This window comes from Diabrotica virgifera, chromosome 1 (genome assembly GCF_917563875.1).
Source record: "Diabrotica virgifera virgifera chromosome 1, PGI_DIABVI_V3a".
NCBI lineage: Eukaryota > Metazoa > Arthropoda > Insecta > Coleoptera > Chrysomelidae > Diabrotica > Diabrotica virgifera.
The window spans coordinates 159,795,908-159,813,233 of NC_065443.1; the positions used below are offsets into that span (position 1 = coordinate 159,795,908).

The following is a 17,326-nucleotide window of genomic DNA, read 5'->3' on the forward strand; positions in this document are numbered from 1 at the left end:
AGTGTACTCGACCAGACCGGGAGTGGGTCGTTATCTATATTTCATACCCGTGCGTCTTAAGGGGGCTTGCCACCCTTATATTTATTTCTATTTTTTCAGACAAACTCTTTTTTTTTAATTGCATATGATGTGGAACGTAAAGATACATACAACCCTAAATTTTCACTTTTCTATCACTAACCGTTATTTTTTAATGGCCATTTAAATATTTTACATCTATATAAACAAAAGAAAGTCGTTATAGTTACCAACACATAACTCGAGAACGACTGAATAGATTTTTATGAAATTTTCCACGTGTATTTGACCGGACCGAGAATAGGTTGTTATGTATTTTTCATATCCGTACGTCGTAACGGGGGCTGCCCCCCTAAAATATTTTTTTATTTTTTTGATCAAACTGTTTTTTCTTAATTTTATGTGATGTGGAAGGCAAAGGTAAATACAACCCTAAATTTTCACTTTTCTATCTTCGACCGTTATTTTTTAATAGCCATCTAAAGTTTTGCATCTTATATATAAAAATCTATTGCTGTGCGTTAGTCTCGCTAAAACTCGAGAATGTGTGGACCGATTTGGCTAATTTTGATGTTGAATTATTTGTGGAAGTTCAGGGAAGGTTTATACGGTTTTATATTGTCATTTTAGTAGCCACCAAAATTTTTACAGCTATATGTATAAAATGCTCTTTTTGCAGTGTTTGTTGCCATACTCCTCCGAAACGACTTGACCGATTTTTATGAAAGTTTGCAAGTGTACTCGACCGGACCGGGAGTGGGTCGTTATCTATATTTCATACCCGTGCGTCTTAAGGGGGCTTGCCACCCTTATATTTATTTCTATTTTTTCAGACAAACTATTTTTTTTAATTGCATATGATGTGGAACGTAAAGATACATACAACCCTAAATTTTCACTTTTCTATCACTAACCGTTATTTTTTAATGTCCATTTAAATATTTTACATCTATATAAACAAAAGAAGGTCGTGACAGTTACCAACACATAACTCGAGAACGACTGAATAGATTTTTATGAAATTTTCCGCGTGTATTTGACCGGACCGAGAATAGGTTGTTATGTATTTTTCATATCCGTACGTCGTAACGGGGGCTGCCCCCCTAAAATATTTTTTTATTTTTTTGATCAAACTGTTTTTTCTTAATTTTATGTGATGTGGAAGGCAAAGGTAAATACAACCCTAAATTTTCACTTTTCTATCTTCGACCGTTATTTTTTAATAGCCATCTAAAGTTTTGCATCTTATATATAAAAATCTATTGCTGTGCGTTAGTCTCGCTAAAACTCGAGAATGTGTGGACCGATTTGGGTAATTTTGATGTTGAATTATTTGTGGAAGTTCAGGGAAGGTTTATACGGTTTTATATTGTCATTTTATTAGCCACCAAAATTTTTACAGCTATATGTATAAAATGCTCTTTTTACAGTGTTTGTTGCCATACTCCTCCGAAACGACTTGACCGATTTTTATGAAAGTTTGCAAGTGTACTCGACCGGACCGGGAGTAGGTTTATGTCTATATTTTATACCTCTACGTCATAAGAGGGTTGCGTGTGACGTCATAACTCTCGCAATAAGGACGTGAAAAATACGAAATTAATTCGGTGTACTCTTTGCTGAGTTCCGAACAGAACCTTACTAAATTTTTTTTCTAGCTCAATCGGTGTCCAAAACACAATATCTTAAGCCTTAGAAATATTCTGAGGACAGAAGAAGAACGAGCAACAAATTTCATCGAAGAAAAGTGCAACTGTTTAACTTTTGGACTTAATTTGGGCAAAATATGAATTTCTTAATTTTTCGAAACTTTCAAAAAATATCTCTACCGAACTTTTCTGACGAACGGCAAGCAGAAGAAAAGTTCTGAGCACACGAAAAGAACAAGCAGCAAATTATAAAATTTTATTTAATTTTAATTAATTTTGTTTCATTTTATTAAATTTTAATTATTTTTATTAGATTCTATTATTTTTTTTTAATTTTATTATTTTTTTAAATTTATTTATTATTTTTATTTAAGTTTATTCAGTTTTATTTATTTTTATTAACTTTTATTCAATTTTATGAAATTTTGTTTCATTTTATTTAATGATATTTAATTTTAATTTTATTTTATTTTTCAACACCTATATAGTTGGACAACCCCGAACCCAATTATAAATACAGGGTTGTTTTGAATGTAAATAAAATAAAGCTGTTATATTCTTTATAAGAAAAACAAATTTAAGATTGCAACTATTCCACTGCAAACTTTTTCTAACTAAATTTTATTACTTCAAACATTATGTGTAATTCATTAAAAATAATAATAAAAACTCATTCACATCGAGCATTTTTTGTTTATTAATTACGAATTCCTTTTGTTTATTTTAAGTTTATTGTTTACAAAAGTTTGTTCTTATCTATTGAGGCAGTACGAAGTCTGCCGGGTCAGCTAGTTTATATATATTTCTTGTAGTCTTGTAGAGTATGTTATGTACACATATACCTACCTAACAATACAAAATGTTATGGGGCCGATAATTATGATTCTAAGACCTTCGAGTATACATATATAATTTCATAAAAATCGTTCAAGCGGTATCGGAGGATTATGGCAACTAACATTACGACAGGAGAATTTTATAGATGTAAATAAATAGATGGCTATTAAAAAATAGGGTCTTGGTGATAGAAGGGTGAAAATTAAGGGTTGTATATATATTTTTAATGGTACATACTATAAAATTAAGGTAGACAATTTTTTCTAAAACAATAAAAAAGTGGCAGAGGGTAACCCCCTTATAACTTATGGGTATAAATAATAGATTACAATCTATTTTCAATCCTACAGAATATATGTGTAAAATTTCATAAAAATCTGCCAAGCCGTTTCGGAGGAATATGATAACTAACACTGTTACAGGAGACTTTTATGTATATAGAAGTAACTGTAAATTAAATAAGTAATAAAAGTGGCTCAATTTGCTCGTAATTAACCTAGGCGAAAAGTTTATTTTTTTAAATTCGTGTCAAAATATCAGCTTTTCAAATCCCAACGCAGATTTAGTCAATATGTTAATATGGTTATTCAAATTGTTTATAAGCCAAAAATGATTCTACTTTCGTAAAATGTTTTCAGAATGGTAAAAATGACTTCTTATTGATTTTTTAAATAAGTTGAAAATGTAAGTATTCTTCTTTTCTGTGGTTTCCACAGAATTGCTGTATCATTATTATTTTCTGAACAACAACATTGCAAAAAAGTTCTTTGTGATAAACAAATCGAATGCAATTTAAACTAATTGACAAATCGACTATATTGACAAATATAGCAGCCATAAGCAAAAGAAGATCGACAAGCTTGCAAAATACTCCCAAGATAATGGGCCTGAAGATAAAGACAAAAAAAAAACAAACTTAAAAAAAAACAGCAACCAAGAAACTAAAATTAAAATACAAGGAAGACAAATACAGGAGGTATGTAGATAACTTTACATATCTGGGATCGATCATGGAAAAAGGCGCTAGTAGAGCAGTTGTAAAAAAAAGGATAGTAAAGGCACAATATGCACTCATTATATAATCATTAGGGAGCGGATTTTATGCTAAATGCATATTAGATGCATATTTCGCATATTTGAGAACTTTGCTAAATTTTGCATATTTTTAAAGAAACATGCATATTTTGTGCCTATTAAAAAACATTTAAGTCCAACAAAAATTTTAAATTTTTTAATTTGACACAAAATATTTCCCCGCACAGGCTGTCGTATCTATTAAAATTCGAGAACTACCTGAAGAGGACGGCTCACTCACTGCCTTTCATTTTTTCTTAGAAAATACCCGATTTTTACACAAAGTACTTATAGTGCTTATAGTAACCCGTTATAAAATGACTGTAAGATGTTAAAGTGATGAAGGATGGTTTACCCGGGAATCCGAATTTTATTTACTATATTTAGTAGGTACCTATAATTCTGGTGATTCTTTTAAATCCTCCATTTTTAAGAGAATTTACACCTTTAACCATAGTTTTACGATTTTCTAACGGAAATTAACAAGTTATTATAAATACGCCCCAATTACTTCTATTGATGGTGAAAGGAGTTTTTCAAGTTATAAAAATATTTTATCTAATCAAAGAATATGTTTCCTCGTAAAGAATTTGGAAAATCACATTGTAGTGAATTTATATCGAAGATAATAATATATTTATAGTGATGTTGTTTTATTTTAAATAGGTAACTATTGGTAGCAGTTTTTGTGAAAAGTGTGAATAAATCGCATATATTTAAAAAAAAAAGATTTTATTTGAAAGATAATAAATAAGATTGTCGCCCCCTATAAAAGAACCCCTTAGAATAGAATAGAACAAAAAATTTGTGGTTTCTCGAAATGCGCATATTTGAAATTTTGTGCATATCTTGCTCATATTTCGTAATTTTTTACCGCATATATATGCGCATATTTCATCAAAATTGATCGCATATAAATCCGCTCCCTAATAATCATATAATGCATTAAGGTGATACAGTAGTGATCAACAAGTAGCCAAAACGCGTTCCAAGATTGCGGCTGTAATTTTGAATATTTTTTCGAGATATTTGGCACACGTATTCGTAATATAATAAAGAATGGCGGTACAGAGCCCAATTTGAAAAATATATTAATATGTGGAAATTACTCTGTAATTAAATACAATATTAAAAAAACGAGCCTGTACCGCCATTAAGATGAACAAAAAAAATACACTTTCTTCAAATAAAATTTTTATCCGATGCCTAGATTTTGTGTCATTTTGGAACTACTAATGAAATAAAAAATTTTAGTAGTTCCAAAATTACACAAAATCTAGGCATCGGATAAAGAAGTTTATTTGAAGGAAGTGTATTTTTTTGTTCTTCTTAATGGCAGTACAGGCTCGTTTTTTTAATATTGTATTTAATTACAAAGTAATTTCTACATATTAATATATTTTTCAAATTGGGCTCTGTACCGCCATTCTTTATTATATTACGAATACGTGTGCCAAATATTTCGAAAAAATATTCAAAATTACAGCCGCAATCTTGGAACGCATTTTCGCTACCTGTTGATCGCTACTGTTTCCTCTTAAGGAAAATCTGGAACACAGGCGATATATCACAGTTAACCAAAATCTAAATATTAATAGCTGGAGAAGAACTGTTACAAGAGATCATGAAAGAATTGGCGTTGAGATGAAGAGAAGTCAAACAAAGAGCGAGAAACAGAGAGCAATGGAAAATACTTGTATAGCAAATTTCGAAAGAATAAAACAGAAAAGAATGCGCTAATCCTGCGAATCAGCCATCTTTGATTTTTGGCTAAGAAACGCAAGAGCGCCCAATACTTCATAATAAGGGAAGGTATTACAGGGAGAGGGAGAGAGAGAGAGAGAGAGAGAGAGAGAGAGAGAGAGAGAGAGAGAGGGAGAGAGAAAGAGAGAGAGAGAGAAACAATACTGATTATTTATCAAAATAAAATTTAAGGTAAACCTAACCTAACCTATCGAAAGGCTCATCAAACAATTATTAACTAAAAAAAAAAACATTTGTCAAGGGTATATAGTGGTATTAGGTATATTACATTATAACTTATTCCATCGAAATCTTCCGAAATCCATAATGTTCCATCGAAATAAAATAGAAAATTTTAAAGTCTAGAAAATACATTATTCATAACTACACCCAAGAAATAAGTTTCTCTAACCTGATTTAAGAGTATAAAAACGAAAACAAAGAATTTACAGCAAATCTTTATCGTATATCCGAGCAAACCACCTAGTTGGCAAAAGTTATAAATAGAATTTGTCTGGGTTCTTCAACTAAATTCTCACGTAAACACGACCAAGGTTAAATATTTTACTTGATATTATAAGTACATTGTTGCCAGTATAACGGATGCCAAAGCGAGCGCTAACTGTATGGAATCATTCTCGTTAATATACACGCTGTATATTGATCGGAAGTCACGAAGAGTCAAAACTATACAGAAGCCACGAGGGACGCAAATGCAATATATATATATATATATATATATATATATATATATATATTATATATATATATATATATATATATATATATTTATATATATATACATATATATATATATATATATATATATATATATATATATATATATATATATATTTATATATATATATATTTATATATATATATACATATATATATATACATATATATATACATATATATATACATATATATATATATATATATATATATATATATATATATATATATATATATATATATATATATATATATATAGTGGCTAAACACCCCTTTAGGGGTTACGCCGCTTACGCTGTCTAGATCTATGGTTTGAGGTAGATCAGTCCTCATGTTCGTTATTTAATTTTCTCGGTTATTTTTCTCCACTCTTTCCTGTCTCTTGTTTTTTCTTTCCAATGTCGTATGCCCGCCTTGTTGAGATCACTTACTACTTCTTGTAACCATGTAGATCTTGGTCTTCCACGTCTTCTCTTGCCAGCTGGTGTCCATTCCAATATTGAGAATATCGTTGTAGTTGATCCGGATCTCCATATGTGTCCTAGCCATTTTGCTCTTTGCTGTTTTATTTTACACACTATATCTTCCTTAATTTCATCCAGTAGCTCAAGGTTCGTTCTTTGTCTAAATTCATTGTCACTTATTTTTATTGGTCCTAGTATTGCTCTTAGTATTTTTCTTTCTTGTATTCTAAGGTTTTTCTCTTATTTTTTTGTCATGCTAAGAGTTTCTGCTGCATACATCATCGTCGGTCGTATTATTGTTTTGTATACTTTCATTTTTGATTTCTTACTCAATAACTTATTTTTAAGTAATTTTTTATTTGCATGGAAGCTCTTATTTGCTGTAATAATCCTTTCTTTGATTTCGGTTTCTCTTTCTCCATTGTTTGTTATTAATATTCCTAAGTATTTAAATTTTTCGACTTCTTCAAAAGTGTATTCTCCTACTCTAACCTTTCTCTTTTCAAAGTTTTTGTCAAATCTGATTATTTTGGTTTTTTCTTGATTTATTTTTAATCCCATTACTTTTCCTTCTGTTACCAATTCGTTTAACATTCGTTCCATTGTTTTTCTATTTTTTGTTATTAGAACAATATCATCAGCGTATGCTATTATTTGTCCTCTCGTTCGGAGGGTGCCTTTGTTGATCTTCCTGACGATGTATTATAGGGCAAGATTAAACAGAGTTGCTGATAATGAATCTCCTTGTCTCACGCCTTTATTGATGACAAAGTCTTCTGTGTCGTCTACTTGAGTTTTTATGCTAACTACAGTTCTACTCATTGTCATTTGTATTAATCTTCTTAATTTATTTTGTATTCCCATTTCTTTCAGAGCTACCATTAATTTTGATCTTTTTATTGTATCAAATGCTTGCTGAAAATCTATAAAAAGCAGTTCAATTTCTATTTTATATCCATGTGTTTTTCCATAATTTGTTTAACCGTATATATGGTATCTGTTGTAGACTTTCCCTTAACAAATCCGCATTGATAGTGTCCTATGATATTCGTGGTCAGTCTTCGTTGTATTAAGGCGGACATGATTTTATATGCTGTGTTTAATAGCGTCAGTCCTCTGTAGTTATTGCACATCTGTTGATCTCCTTTTTTATGAATCGTGATAATTTGTCCTTTGTACCATTCTTCCGGCATTTTTTCTTCGTTTCATATGTTTTTTATTAAATTGTATAATTTATTTTTTAATTCTTCACCACCATATTTTATAAGCTCCATATTGATACAGTCCGATTCTGAGGCTTTACCATTATGGCTGCTATTAATAATTTCCTCAACTTCCTCTTTTGTTGGCATTTCTAGCTGGTTTCCTAACATCATTGTCTCTTCTTCTATGTTTTCATTTAGGTCTTGATCTTCTTGTTCTGTTAATAATTCTTTAAAATAGTTAGTCCAAATTTCTTTATACTCTTCATCGTTTTCTGATATTTTTCCATTTTTATCTTTTATGCCTTTTTCCTTCCTTTAAAAGTTTTGTACTGCTCACTAATTTTCTTATAGAATTCTTTTGTGTTTCTGTTCTTACTTTCTTTTTCTATTTCTTTTATCTTATCATCCAACCAGTCACGTCTAATTTTCCTTATTTTTTTCTTGCATTCATGTCTTATTCTATTGTATTCTTCCCTATAATCCTGTCTATTTGTTCTTATCCACATTTGTCTCATTTCTACCTTCTTTTTTAACCTGTTATGGCATTCTTCGTTATACCATTCTTGTCTTTTTTTGTTTCTTTTTATCCCAACGTAGACATCCGCTGTTTCATTTATACATTTTTTTATATTTCTCCAATCTGTTCCTATATCCTTTGTTGCTTTAGATTGTTCCTTCAGTTTTTTGTTCATGTCGTCAGCATACTTAATCCTTATGTCTGGAGCATTCAGTTTTTCTACGTGCCATTTATTTTTTGTTGTCGTGTTTTTAGAGTTCTTTTGACTTTTTGTCTTACCTTTGCAGTCACCATAAAATGGTCTGTGTCTGCATGTGCACCTCTGTAGGTTCTCACGTCTGTTACCGATGTTTGCTTTCTTCTTGTAATCAATATATGGTCTATTTGTGACAATGTTTTTTGGTCTGGGAGAATCCACGTTACTTTATAATATTTAGGATGTTTGAATTTTGTACTAACGATAATCATATTGGTACTAGCTGCTAGGTTACATAATCGTTGACCATTGTCATTAGTTTTTTCGTGTATTGTGTGCTTACCTGCTACTTGGTTAATGTAGTCTTCCTTACCTATTTGGGCATTCAAATCTCCCATTACCAGTATTGTGTCTTCTCTAGGTAAATTCTCTATTTCTCGTTCGAGTTCCTCATAAAATTTGTCTTTTACCTCCGCAGCAGTACTTTCAGTTGGGGCATATACGTTTATGATTGATATATTAAATGGTTTGGCGTTAATTCTCAGGTAAGCCATGCGTTCATTTATTGGTTTAAATTGCATAATGTTATTTTTTATTTTTCCCATAATTATGAAAGCAACTCCATATTGACCTTGTTTTTCATGTCCCGAGTACTGTAGTGTGTAGTTTTTTTTATTTATTTCTCCTTGCCCTGCCCATCTAATTTCTTGAATCACTGCAATATCAATTTGGTATCTTTCTAGTTCTGAGAAGATCTCCTGCATTTTTCCTGGTTCAAGAATTGTTTTGGTGTTCCACGTACTTATTTTTATTTGATCACATTTTTTCGTTTTTTTATTATATTTATTTCTGTTCGTGTGTTTTGTTTTATCTAATCTGTTCAGATCCTTTTCCTTTGCCATTTTCGTGTCCGTTTTTTGTGTTGTATCCGATATTTGTTGTTTTATCCGTTTTTTGGCGTGTCTTGGTTTGCCTTTTCCAGTTCATTTTTCTCTTTGTTCCATTTCCATATAGTCCCGTCAATACTTAGTTTTTGATAACCTACTCTAGTGTTCTTACCGTTTTCTTTTTGAAATTTTGCAATTTTCCGTATTTCTTGTTGTATTTTCATCTCTTCTGGCGTTAGATCGTTATTGATGTATATTTCCGGCTTTGATTTGCTTAGTTTGTTTTTATTCTTCATAATTTTTATTTTTTCATTTTTGTTTTTTAGTTTTACAACACACGTTTTTTCCCCTATTTTATAAGCTTCTTCTATTTCTACTTTAATATCTAATTCTCTTTCCACGAAATTTGCCATAACCTCGTTGACTACATTTGGGTTATTTGTATCCATCGGTACACCCTGGACAATAACATTGTTAGCTTTTCTCTCCTTCTCGAACTGTTCTACCTTCATTTTCACTATCTTTAGTTCCTGTTTCATTTCATCATTTTCTTTTTTTAGTTGTTGGTTACTTTGTTTGAATTCATGTATTTCTTTTTTTAATTCTCTTAGGTCATTTATATATTCTCGTTGTTCTTCTTTTATTCCTTTTACCTCCGTTGTTAGTTGTTGTGTTTCATCTGTTAAATATTGCATCATTTTTAAAAGCTGATCTATTTTGTTTTCATCGCTGTTCACCATTTTTATTTCGTTTTATGTATTTTTACTCTATATTATAGCAAGCGGTAAGCTCTAGTTCCCCAGTCGACCCGGCGGAGGCTCTAGAACTTCTCAAGCAATAATTGAGTATGATTTTAAATATATTAAAATTCTTTTTTCTTCGAAATTTTGTTTATTTAGTTTATTATTAATTGATTGATTTCCTTTCTTTGATTTTGAAAACTTTTTGGAGAACCGGTAACGTCGCTTTTAATTTGATCAAGACTTGTTCTCTTATCTGTTGTCAAAAGAACTGGAATTTATAAAATGTCGTTTGTTTTGATTAAAGTAAAATGTTCTATAACTTACTTATAGGACGATTTTTGCCACTATTTTTTGCACTGCAGATAGTTTGTCCTTATACAATTTTTCACATATAGTTAAGTATTTATTTCGCGCTATTACCTCAAAAACCGGGATAAACTCTGGTGAAAATGTTTAACTCTTTTATTTCGCACAATGCGTTGTTGCCAATCTATATAATATGTATATACGAAAAATTTATGAAATATTATTTATCAAAAGTAGCTCTTGCAGTACAGAATATAATATCATTATTTTTATCTGGCAAACAGACTTATCATTTTTAATCATCATCATTCATCATTCTCTTTGCCTTATCCCTATGCGGGGTCGGCTTCCCTAATTGCATTTCTCCACAAAATTCTATCTTGGGCCATATTAATGTTAATCCCCTTTACCAACATGTCCTGCCTTATCGTCTCCCCCCAGGTCTTCTTTGGTCTTCCTCTCCTACTCCTTCCAGGAATCGGCACTTCAGCTATTCTTCGTATTGGGTGGTTAACGTCTCGACGTTGAACATGACCAAACCATCTTAACCTATGCTCTCTCATTTTGGCATCAATTGGTGCCACACCTAGACTTCTCCTAATATACTCATTTCTAATTTTATCCTTCTTTGTCACTCCACTCATCCATCTAAGCATTCTCATTTCCGCCACATGCATTCGTTGTTCCTCTTTCTTTTTCACTGCCCAACATTCAGTTCCGTACATCATAGCTGGTCTTATGGCTGTTTTATAGAATTTTCCCTTCAGCTTCATTGGAATTTTTCTGTCACACAACACACCACTCGCTTCTTTCCACTTCATCCATCCAGCCCTAATTCTACTGCATGCATCTCCATCTATTTCTCCATTACTCTGTAATACCGATCCTAGGTACTTAAAACTATTGCTTTTTACAATCATTTTACCATCCAAAGATACCATTTTATTTGCAGTAGCTCCATCTTTAAATGAACATTCCAAATACTCTGTTTTTGTCCTACTAAGTTTTAAACCTTTTCCTCCAGAGCTTGTCTCCACTGTTCCAGTTTTTGTTCTAAGTCTCTTTCACTATTTCCTACTAACACGACATCATCAGCATTATCATTTTTAATCATGTAACTTTAAATACGTCGGTCTAGACGGTCCAGTTGGCAAAGGCGCAGTCGATCGACAAGTTTAGTGGTTTGCGATCGATGGTTCGAGCCTCAGCCAGGTCAAGAAATTATTAAAAGGCCAACGCCGTAGTATAAAACTCAATAGAGTCTACGGCTTGGTCTGGAAAAAACTGGCGTCTGATCGGCCTATGGAGGAGCGGTATGGCAAGGGATAAGGGCTTGCGGCTTGGTGATACTCCTCCATAGATCCCTACTGAAGGGCGTTGACGCCTAAGAACGGTGTATATATATATAACTTTAAATACAAGTAACAACATTAAACAAAAAATACTGCAAAAAGAAAGATAAATAAGTGATAAATGTGTCACTTTTCTTGAGCACATACTCAGATTGTTTTAAATAAAGCAATCGCATATACTGTCTTAACTCTCCAAACGACGCTTTTTACACGACAAATGCCTTGCACAAGTCGATATGTAACACTGTTTATGTTCGGTGCGGTTTACTGTAAAGAGACCGAAATCATTAGACCGAAAGCAGTAGACCGAAATCATTAGACCGAAGAGCACTTTACCGAAACCTCACTAGACCGAACAGTGGGAGACCGAAAATCAGGAGACCGAAAAGTATTAGGTACATAATACAGGGTGCTCAAACAGGATTGTAATCTGAGCAAGGGTAACACCAACCTCCCTTCACCCTTTATCCATAATGGTTGTTGTTATAATCATTAAATTCAAATTAGAAGCAAATAAAATTTACCTTTAATTTCTTTTTACTGGTCGCAGTAAAAGAGATAAGACAAATGTAATTACTTAATAACTAAATGTTATTTGGATGGTTATTAGAAATATTTAAAATGATGTTAACGTCACTCTACCCTTAATTTATTTTTACCTTCACTAATTTGTTTAACGGATGAATATTATTTCATATCAGACTGTACAGTACAAAACTGTACTGTACACAGCCTATGTAAAAACTAATACAAAAAAACACAATAAACAAAAAGACAGATGTACAAAATCTTAGCATAATTTACTGCAATTTTTTTAATTTATGTACCATTTCGGTCTAATGCTCTCCGGTCTAGTGAGGTTTCGGTAAAGTGCTTTTCGGTCCAATGAGTTCGGTCTACTGCTTTCGGTCTAATGATTTCGGTCTAATTGTCGTGTACCGTTCGGTGCACCGTTGATTTTGGTTAATCGTATAATGACTCTAGTGTCATCTAACCACAAATACTAACCGTAAACGTGACACTTTTAAAACCTAAAATACACTTAATAATAAGCTTCAACAATAATAAAACTTCAACAAAAAATTTTTGTTTCAACTCTTATACAGTATGTCTGCGTCACTTGGAACCTATTATTGATAACTTTTTTATTATCAGTTTTACGAAAAAAAGTTAATCTTTATAAAATACTCTTCATCGTATAGAATCTAAGATGCAATCATAAGATATAATTTTATTAATTTTATAATTTTATTAATCAATTTTAAAATTTTATAATTTTATACCAAGAGTAAAGGAACTTTTATATTTCACAATATCGAAAATTGTTATTAAGAAAAGTTGTTTGGAATTAAAAAATGTGTTTCAATGCTTAATTAAATTCTTCTAATTGAGATATTGTGAACTATAAAGGCACTTACCTGTTAAGCGAAATTCACATTTTTTACATACCTCGTATAAAATTAAAAAAGTTTGATATCTGATGATAAATCTTAGTTTTAGACCAGGTAGAAAATTTTATGAAGAATAACTTTTTTTTCGTAAAATTTAAATATATAAAATCATAATTGTAATAAAATTATATTGAGTATCTGTAATTTGAAAAAAATTTGCATTTTTTTTGTTAAAGGGATGTAATTGCATATTAGAACATAGTTTTATTTTCAAACTACTTTTTGTAATAAACATTTTTGATATTCTGAAATATAAAGGTACTTTACTCTTTAACGAAATTCATATTTTTGGCATACCTCGTATAAAATTGATAAAATTTGATATTTGCGGGTTGAAATTTAGATTTTAGACCAAGCAGAACTTTTTATGAAGAATAACTTTTTTTTTTCGTAAAATTGATAATAAAAAATAGTTTCTCATAATATGGTTCCTAGCTACGCATCCTGTATAAGAGCTTCTGTATAAGAATTTTTCCACCTACCTCTACAGAAAGTATACTTTTCCTGACCTGACTGTAGGGAGCAAAGTCGTTCTTTTCCTCCCTAGGGAGGAAAAGTAAAAGTGACGTCATGGAATGTCATTGATGAAATAACTTATTGACGCCATGTACTATATTCTATTATCTATTACGTAAGTGTCTATACACTTTAACGTTTATTTATAGAACACCTTGTATTTTGTAGAATGGTAAAAAACAGTAAATTGTTATTTTGATTTAACAATGTTTACATTAATAATTTGACTACTTATACTTGACAGTTGACGGTTATAATGTACCTACTTGTTAGTTTTAGTTCTCTAATAAATTTTGTCAGCTGGTTACATAAATAAATTATTTAAAAATGAAAAAATGACTTGTTATTTGAGGGAGGTGGAAAAATCATATGTATAACATGGGAGTAAAGTGCCTTTGCCTCCCATGAATGATTACTGCTCTCCGCTACGCGTCGGGCAGTAAACTTCATTCTCGGGAGGAAAACTAGCACTTCCCTCCCTTGTTATACAAATAGCTATTCAAATTTTAATGACATATTCGGATTTAGCATAATCAAAAACAAAATAGAAACATATTTGGTTAAAAAAAAATAAATGGGAAAAACCCAATAGTTGGCTGTATACCACAGTTTAAAAAACTCCAACTTGTATTCTGGTATAAAATCGTTTATTTAAAAACTATCTAAAAAGTCATCCAAATGGATTACAAAACGTTTTCGTTCTTATTCAGAACATCTTCAGTGCCTAGAATGAAGTATTTCCACGTTAGACCAAATAATTTTTAGATAGTTTTTAAATAAACGATTTTATACCAGAATACAAGTTGAAGTTTTTACCTCTGTATGAGATATTTGGTTAAAGTAAAATGATGAATTCAACGATATTTTTTAATTATTCAATGATGAATTCAACGATAAATACTTACACAAAACAATTGTTATCATTTAAACACTTAAACAATTAGCTGCTAAATCTGTGAGTAGAACTTTTTACTTTAACATGTATATAAACTAACAAAAAAGTTTTGGAAAAATATAAGCTGGTTTAAATTTTTCCGAAACAATGCATGTTTTCGTTCTATAAGCATTGATTCTCCTCTACGTATAAATTTTTATTATTGATTACCTACTTACACATTTTGAGCACTTTTTAAGCCGTGCTTGCGACATTTACAATTTTTTTATAATATATATTTATATTATAATATGTGTATAAAAATTAATATATACATATACCTACAGTGAGCACTTACACTAGAGGTTGGCATAAGTTCATTTTTTCGTGAATGGGCAATTTTGAAAATATATCCAGAAACAGTTAATTATGATTTTTTGATACTAGTCACTTCATCCATCTGAGCTTGATGATGTCATCGATGATTTTTTTTAATGAGAATAGGGGTCGTGTGATAGTTTATTTGAATTCTCTTTTCAGTAATATAAACATTCATCATCATCATTCTCTTTGCCTTATCCCTATGCGGGGTCGGCTTCCCTAATTGCATTTCTCCACACAATTCTATCTTGGGTCATATCAATGTTAATCCCTTTACTAACATATCCTGCCTTATCGTCTCCCCCCAGGTCTTCTTTGGTCTTCCTCTCCTACTCCTTCCAGGAATCTGCACTTCAGCTATTCTTCGTATTGGGTGAATACCGTCTCGACGTTGAACATGACCAAACCATCTTAACCTATGCTCTCTCATTTTGGCATCAATTGGTGCCACACCTAGACTTCCCCTAATATACTTATTTCTAAGTTTATCCTTCTTTGTCACTCCACTCATCCATCTAAGCATTCTCATTTCCGCCACATGCATTCGTTGTTCCTCTTTCTTTTTCACTGCCCAACATTCAGTTCCGTGCATCATAGCCGGTCTTATGGCTGTTTTATAGAATTTTCCTTTCAGCTTCATTTGAATTTTTCTGTCACACAACACACCACTCGCTTCTTTCCACTTCATCCATCCAGCCCTAATTCTACTGCATGCATCTCCATCTATTTCTCCATTACTCTGTAATACCGATCCTAGGTACTTAAAACTATTGCTTTTCACAATCATTTTACCATCCAAAGATACCATTTTATTTGTAGTATCTCCATCTTTAAATGAATTGTTTTTAACCTTTTTCCTCCAGAGCTTGTCTCCACTGTTCCAGTTTTTGTTCTAAGTCTCTTTCACTATATCCTATTAACACTACATCATCAACATACATTAGGCACCATGGAATACTACCCTGTAGTTTCGCTGTTATCTGGTCCGAAACTAATGAAAATAAATAAGGACTAAGCACCGAGCCTTGGTGCAATCCTACTTTCACCTGAAATTTATCAGTCTCTCCCACACCTGTTCTAACACTAGTCTTTACCCCCTCATACATATCTCTCACAATCTTTACATATTCGCCAGGGACTCCTTTCTTATTGAGTGCCCACCAAAGAATCTCTCGAGGAACTCTATCATATGCTTTCTCAAGATCAATGAATACCATATGAGCGTTGGTCTCTTTATTCCTGTATTTTTCCATCAGTTGCCTTACAATGAAAATTGCATCTGTTGTTGATCTGCCCTGCATAAAGCCAAATTAATTATCGGATATTTCAGTTTCTTCAAGTATCCGTCTATCAATTACTCTCTCCTATATTTTCATGGTTTGGCTAAGTAGTTTTATAGCCCTGTATTTTGTGCATTGTTGTATATTTCCCTTGTTTTTGTAGACAGGTACTAATATACTGCTTCTCCATTCGTCTGGCATTTGTCCAACTTCCATAATTATATTAAATAGACCTGCGAGCCAAGCTATTCCTGTCTCTCCCAATACTCTCCATACTTCCCCAGGAATATCATCTGGTCCGACTGCTTTTCCTTTTTTTATTTTTTGAAGCGCTTGAGCCACTTCCTCATTTGTTATTCTGGTAACCATTGCTGTTACTGTCTCCGTTAACTCCACAGGCTGTCTGTCAAATTCTTCATTTAATAAACTGTCAAAATACTTTCTCCATCTCTTTTTGATATCATTTTCGTGAATTAGTATTTTATTATTTTCATCTCGGATACATCTAATCTGATTAAAATCTCTTGCTTTCTTTGCTCTCTGTTTGGCTATTTTATATACCTTTGCTTCGCCTTCCCTGGTATCAAGTTGACCGTATAGGTTTGAATACGCTTCTGCTTTAGCTTTTGCTACTGCTACTTTCGCTTCCTTTTTGGCGAGCATATAGTTTTGAAGATCTATGTCCGATCTGGTTTATTGCCACTTTTTATATAATTTTCCCTTCTCTTTTATTTTTCCTTGTAGTTCATTTGACCACCACCAAGTCTCTTTATCCTCAAACTTCTTTCTTGACGTTTTCCCAAGTATTTCAATAGCCGTCTCTCTAATAATATTGGCCATTTTTCTCCAAATTGTGTTAGGGCTTTCTTTCATGTTCCAACATATTTTTTCTACTATTCTTTCCCTGAATAAACCTTCCTTCTCATCTTTTAGCATCCACCACTTGATTTTTTGTGGTCCTCTCCGATATTTTTGTTTATAGTAATATCAGTAATATAAACATTACCATACTTATTTATACAGGCTGGCCAAAAAAAATTATTTTTAAATTAAATTAATTCACACACAAAGAAGAATATATGTAAAAAAACTCAT

General features: G+C 31.7%; 1 protein-coding gene across 1 annotated transcript; it reads right to left on the reverse strand.

Moving 5' to 3' along the window:
- Positions 1-10,772: 10,772 nt before the first annotated feature.
- LOC126881310 (uncharacterized) lies at positions 10,773-11,434 on the reverse strand (the record flags this gene model as incomplete). Its single annotated transcript, XM_050645524.1, has 1 exon — positions 10,773-11,434. A coding segment is annotated over exon 1 (546 nt), but the record flags the coding sequence as incomplete, so codon positions are not given.
- Positions 11,435-17,326: the final 5,892 nt, after the last annotated feature.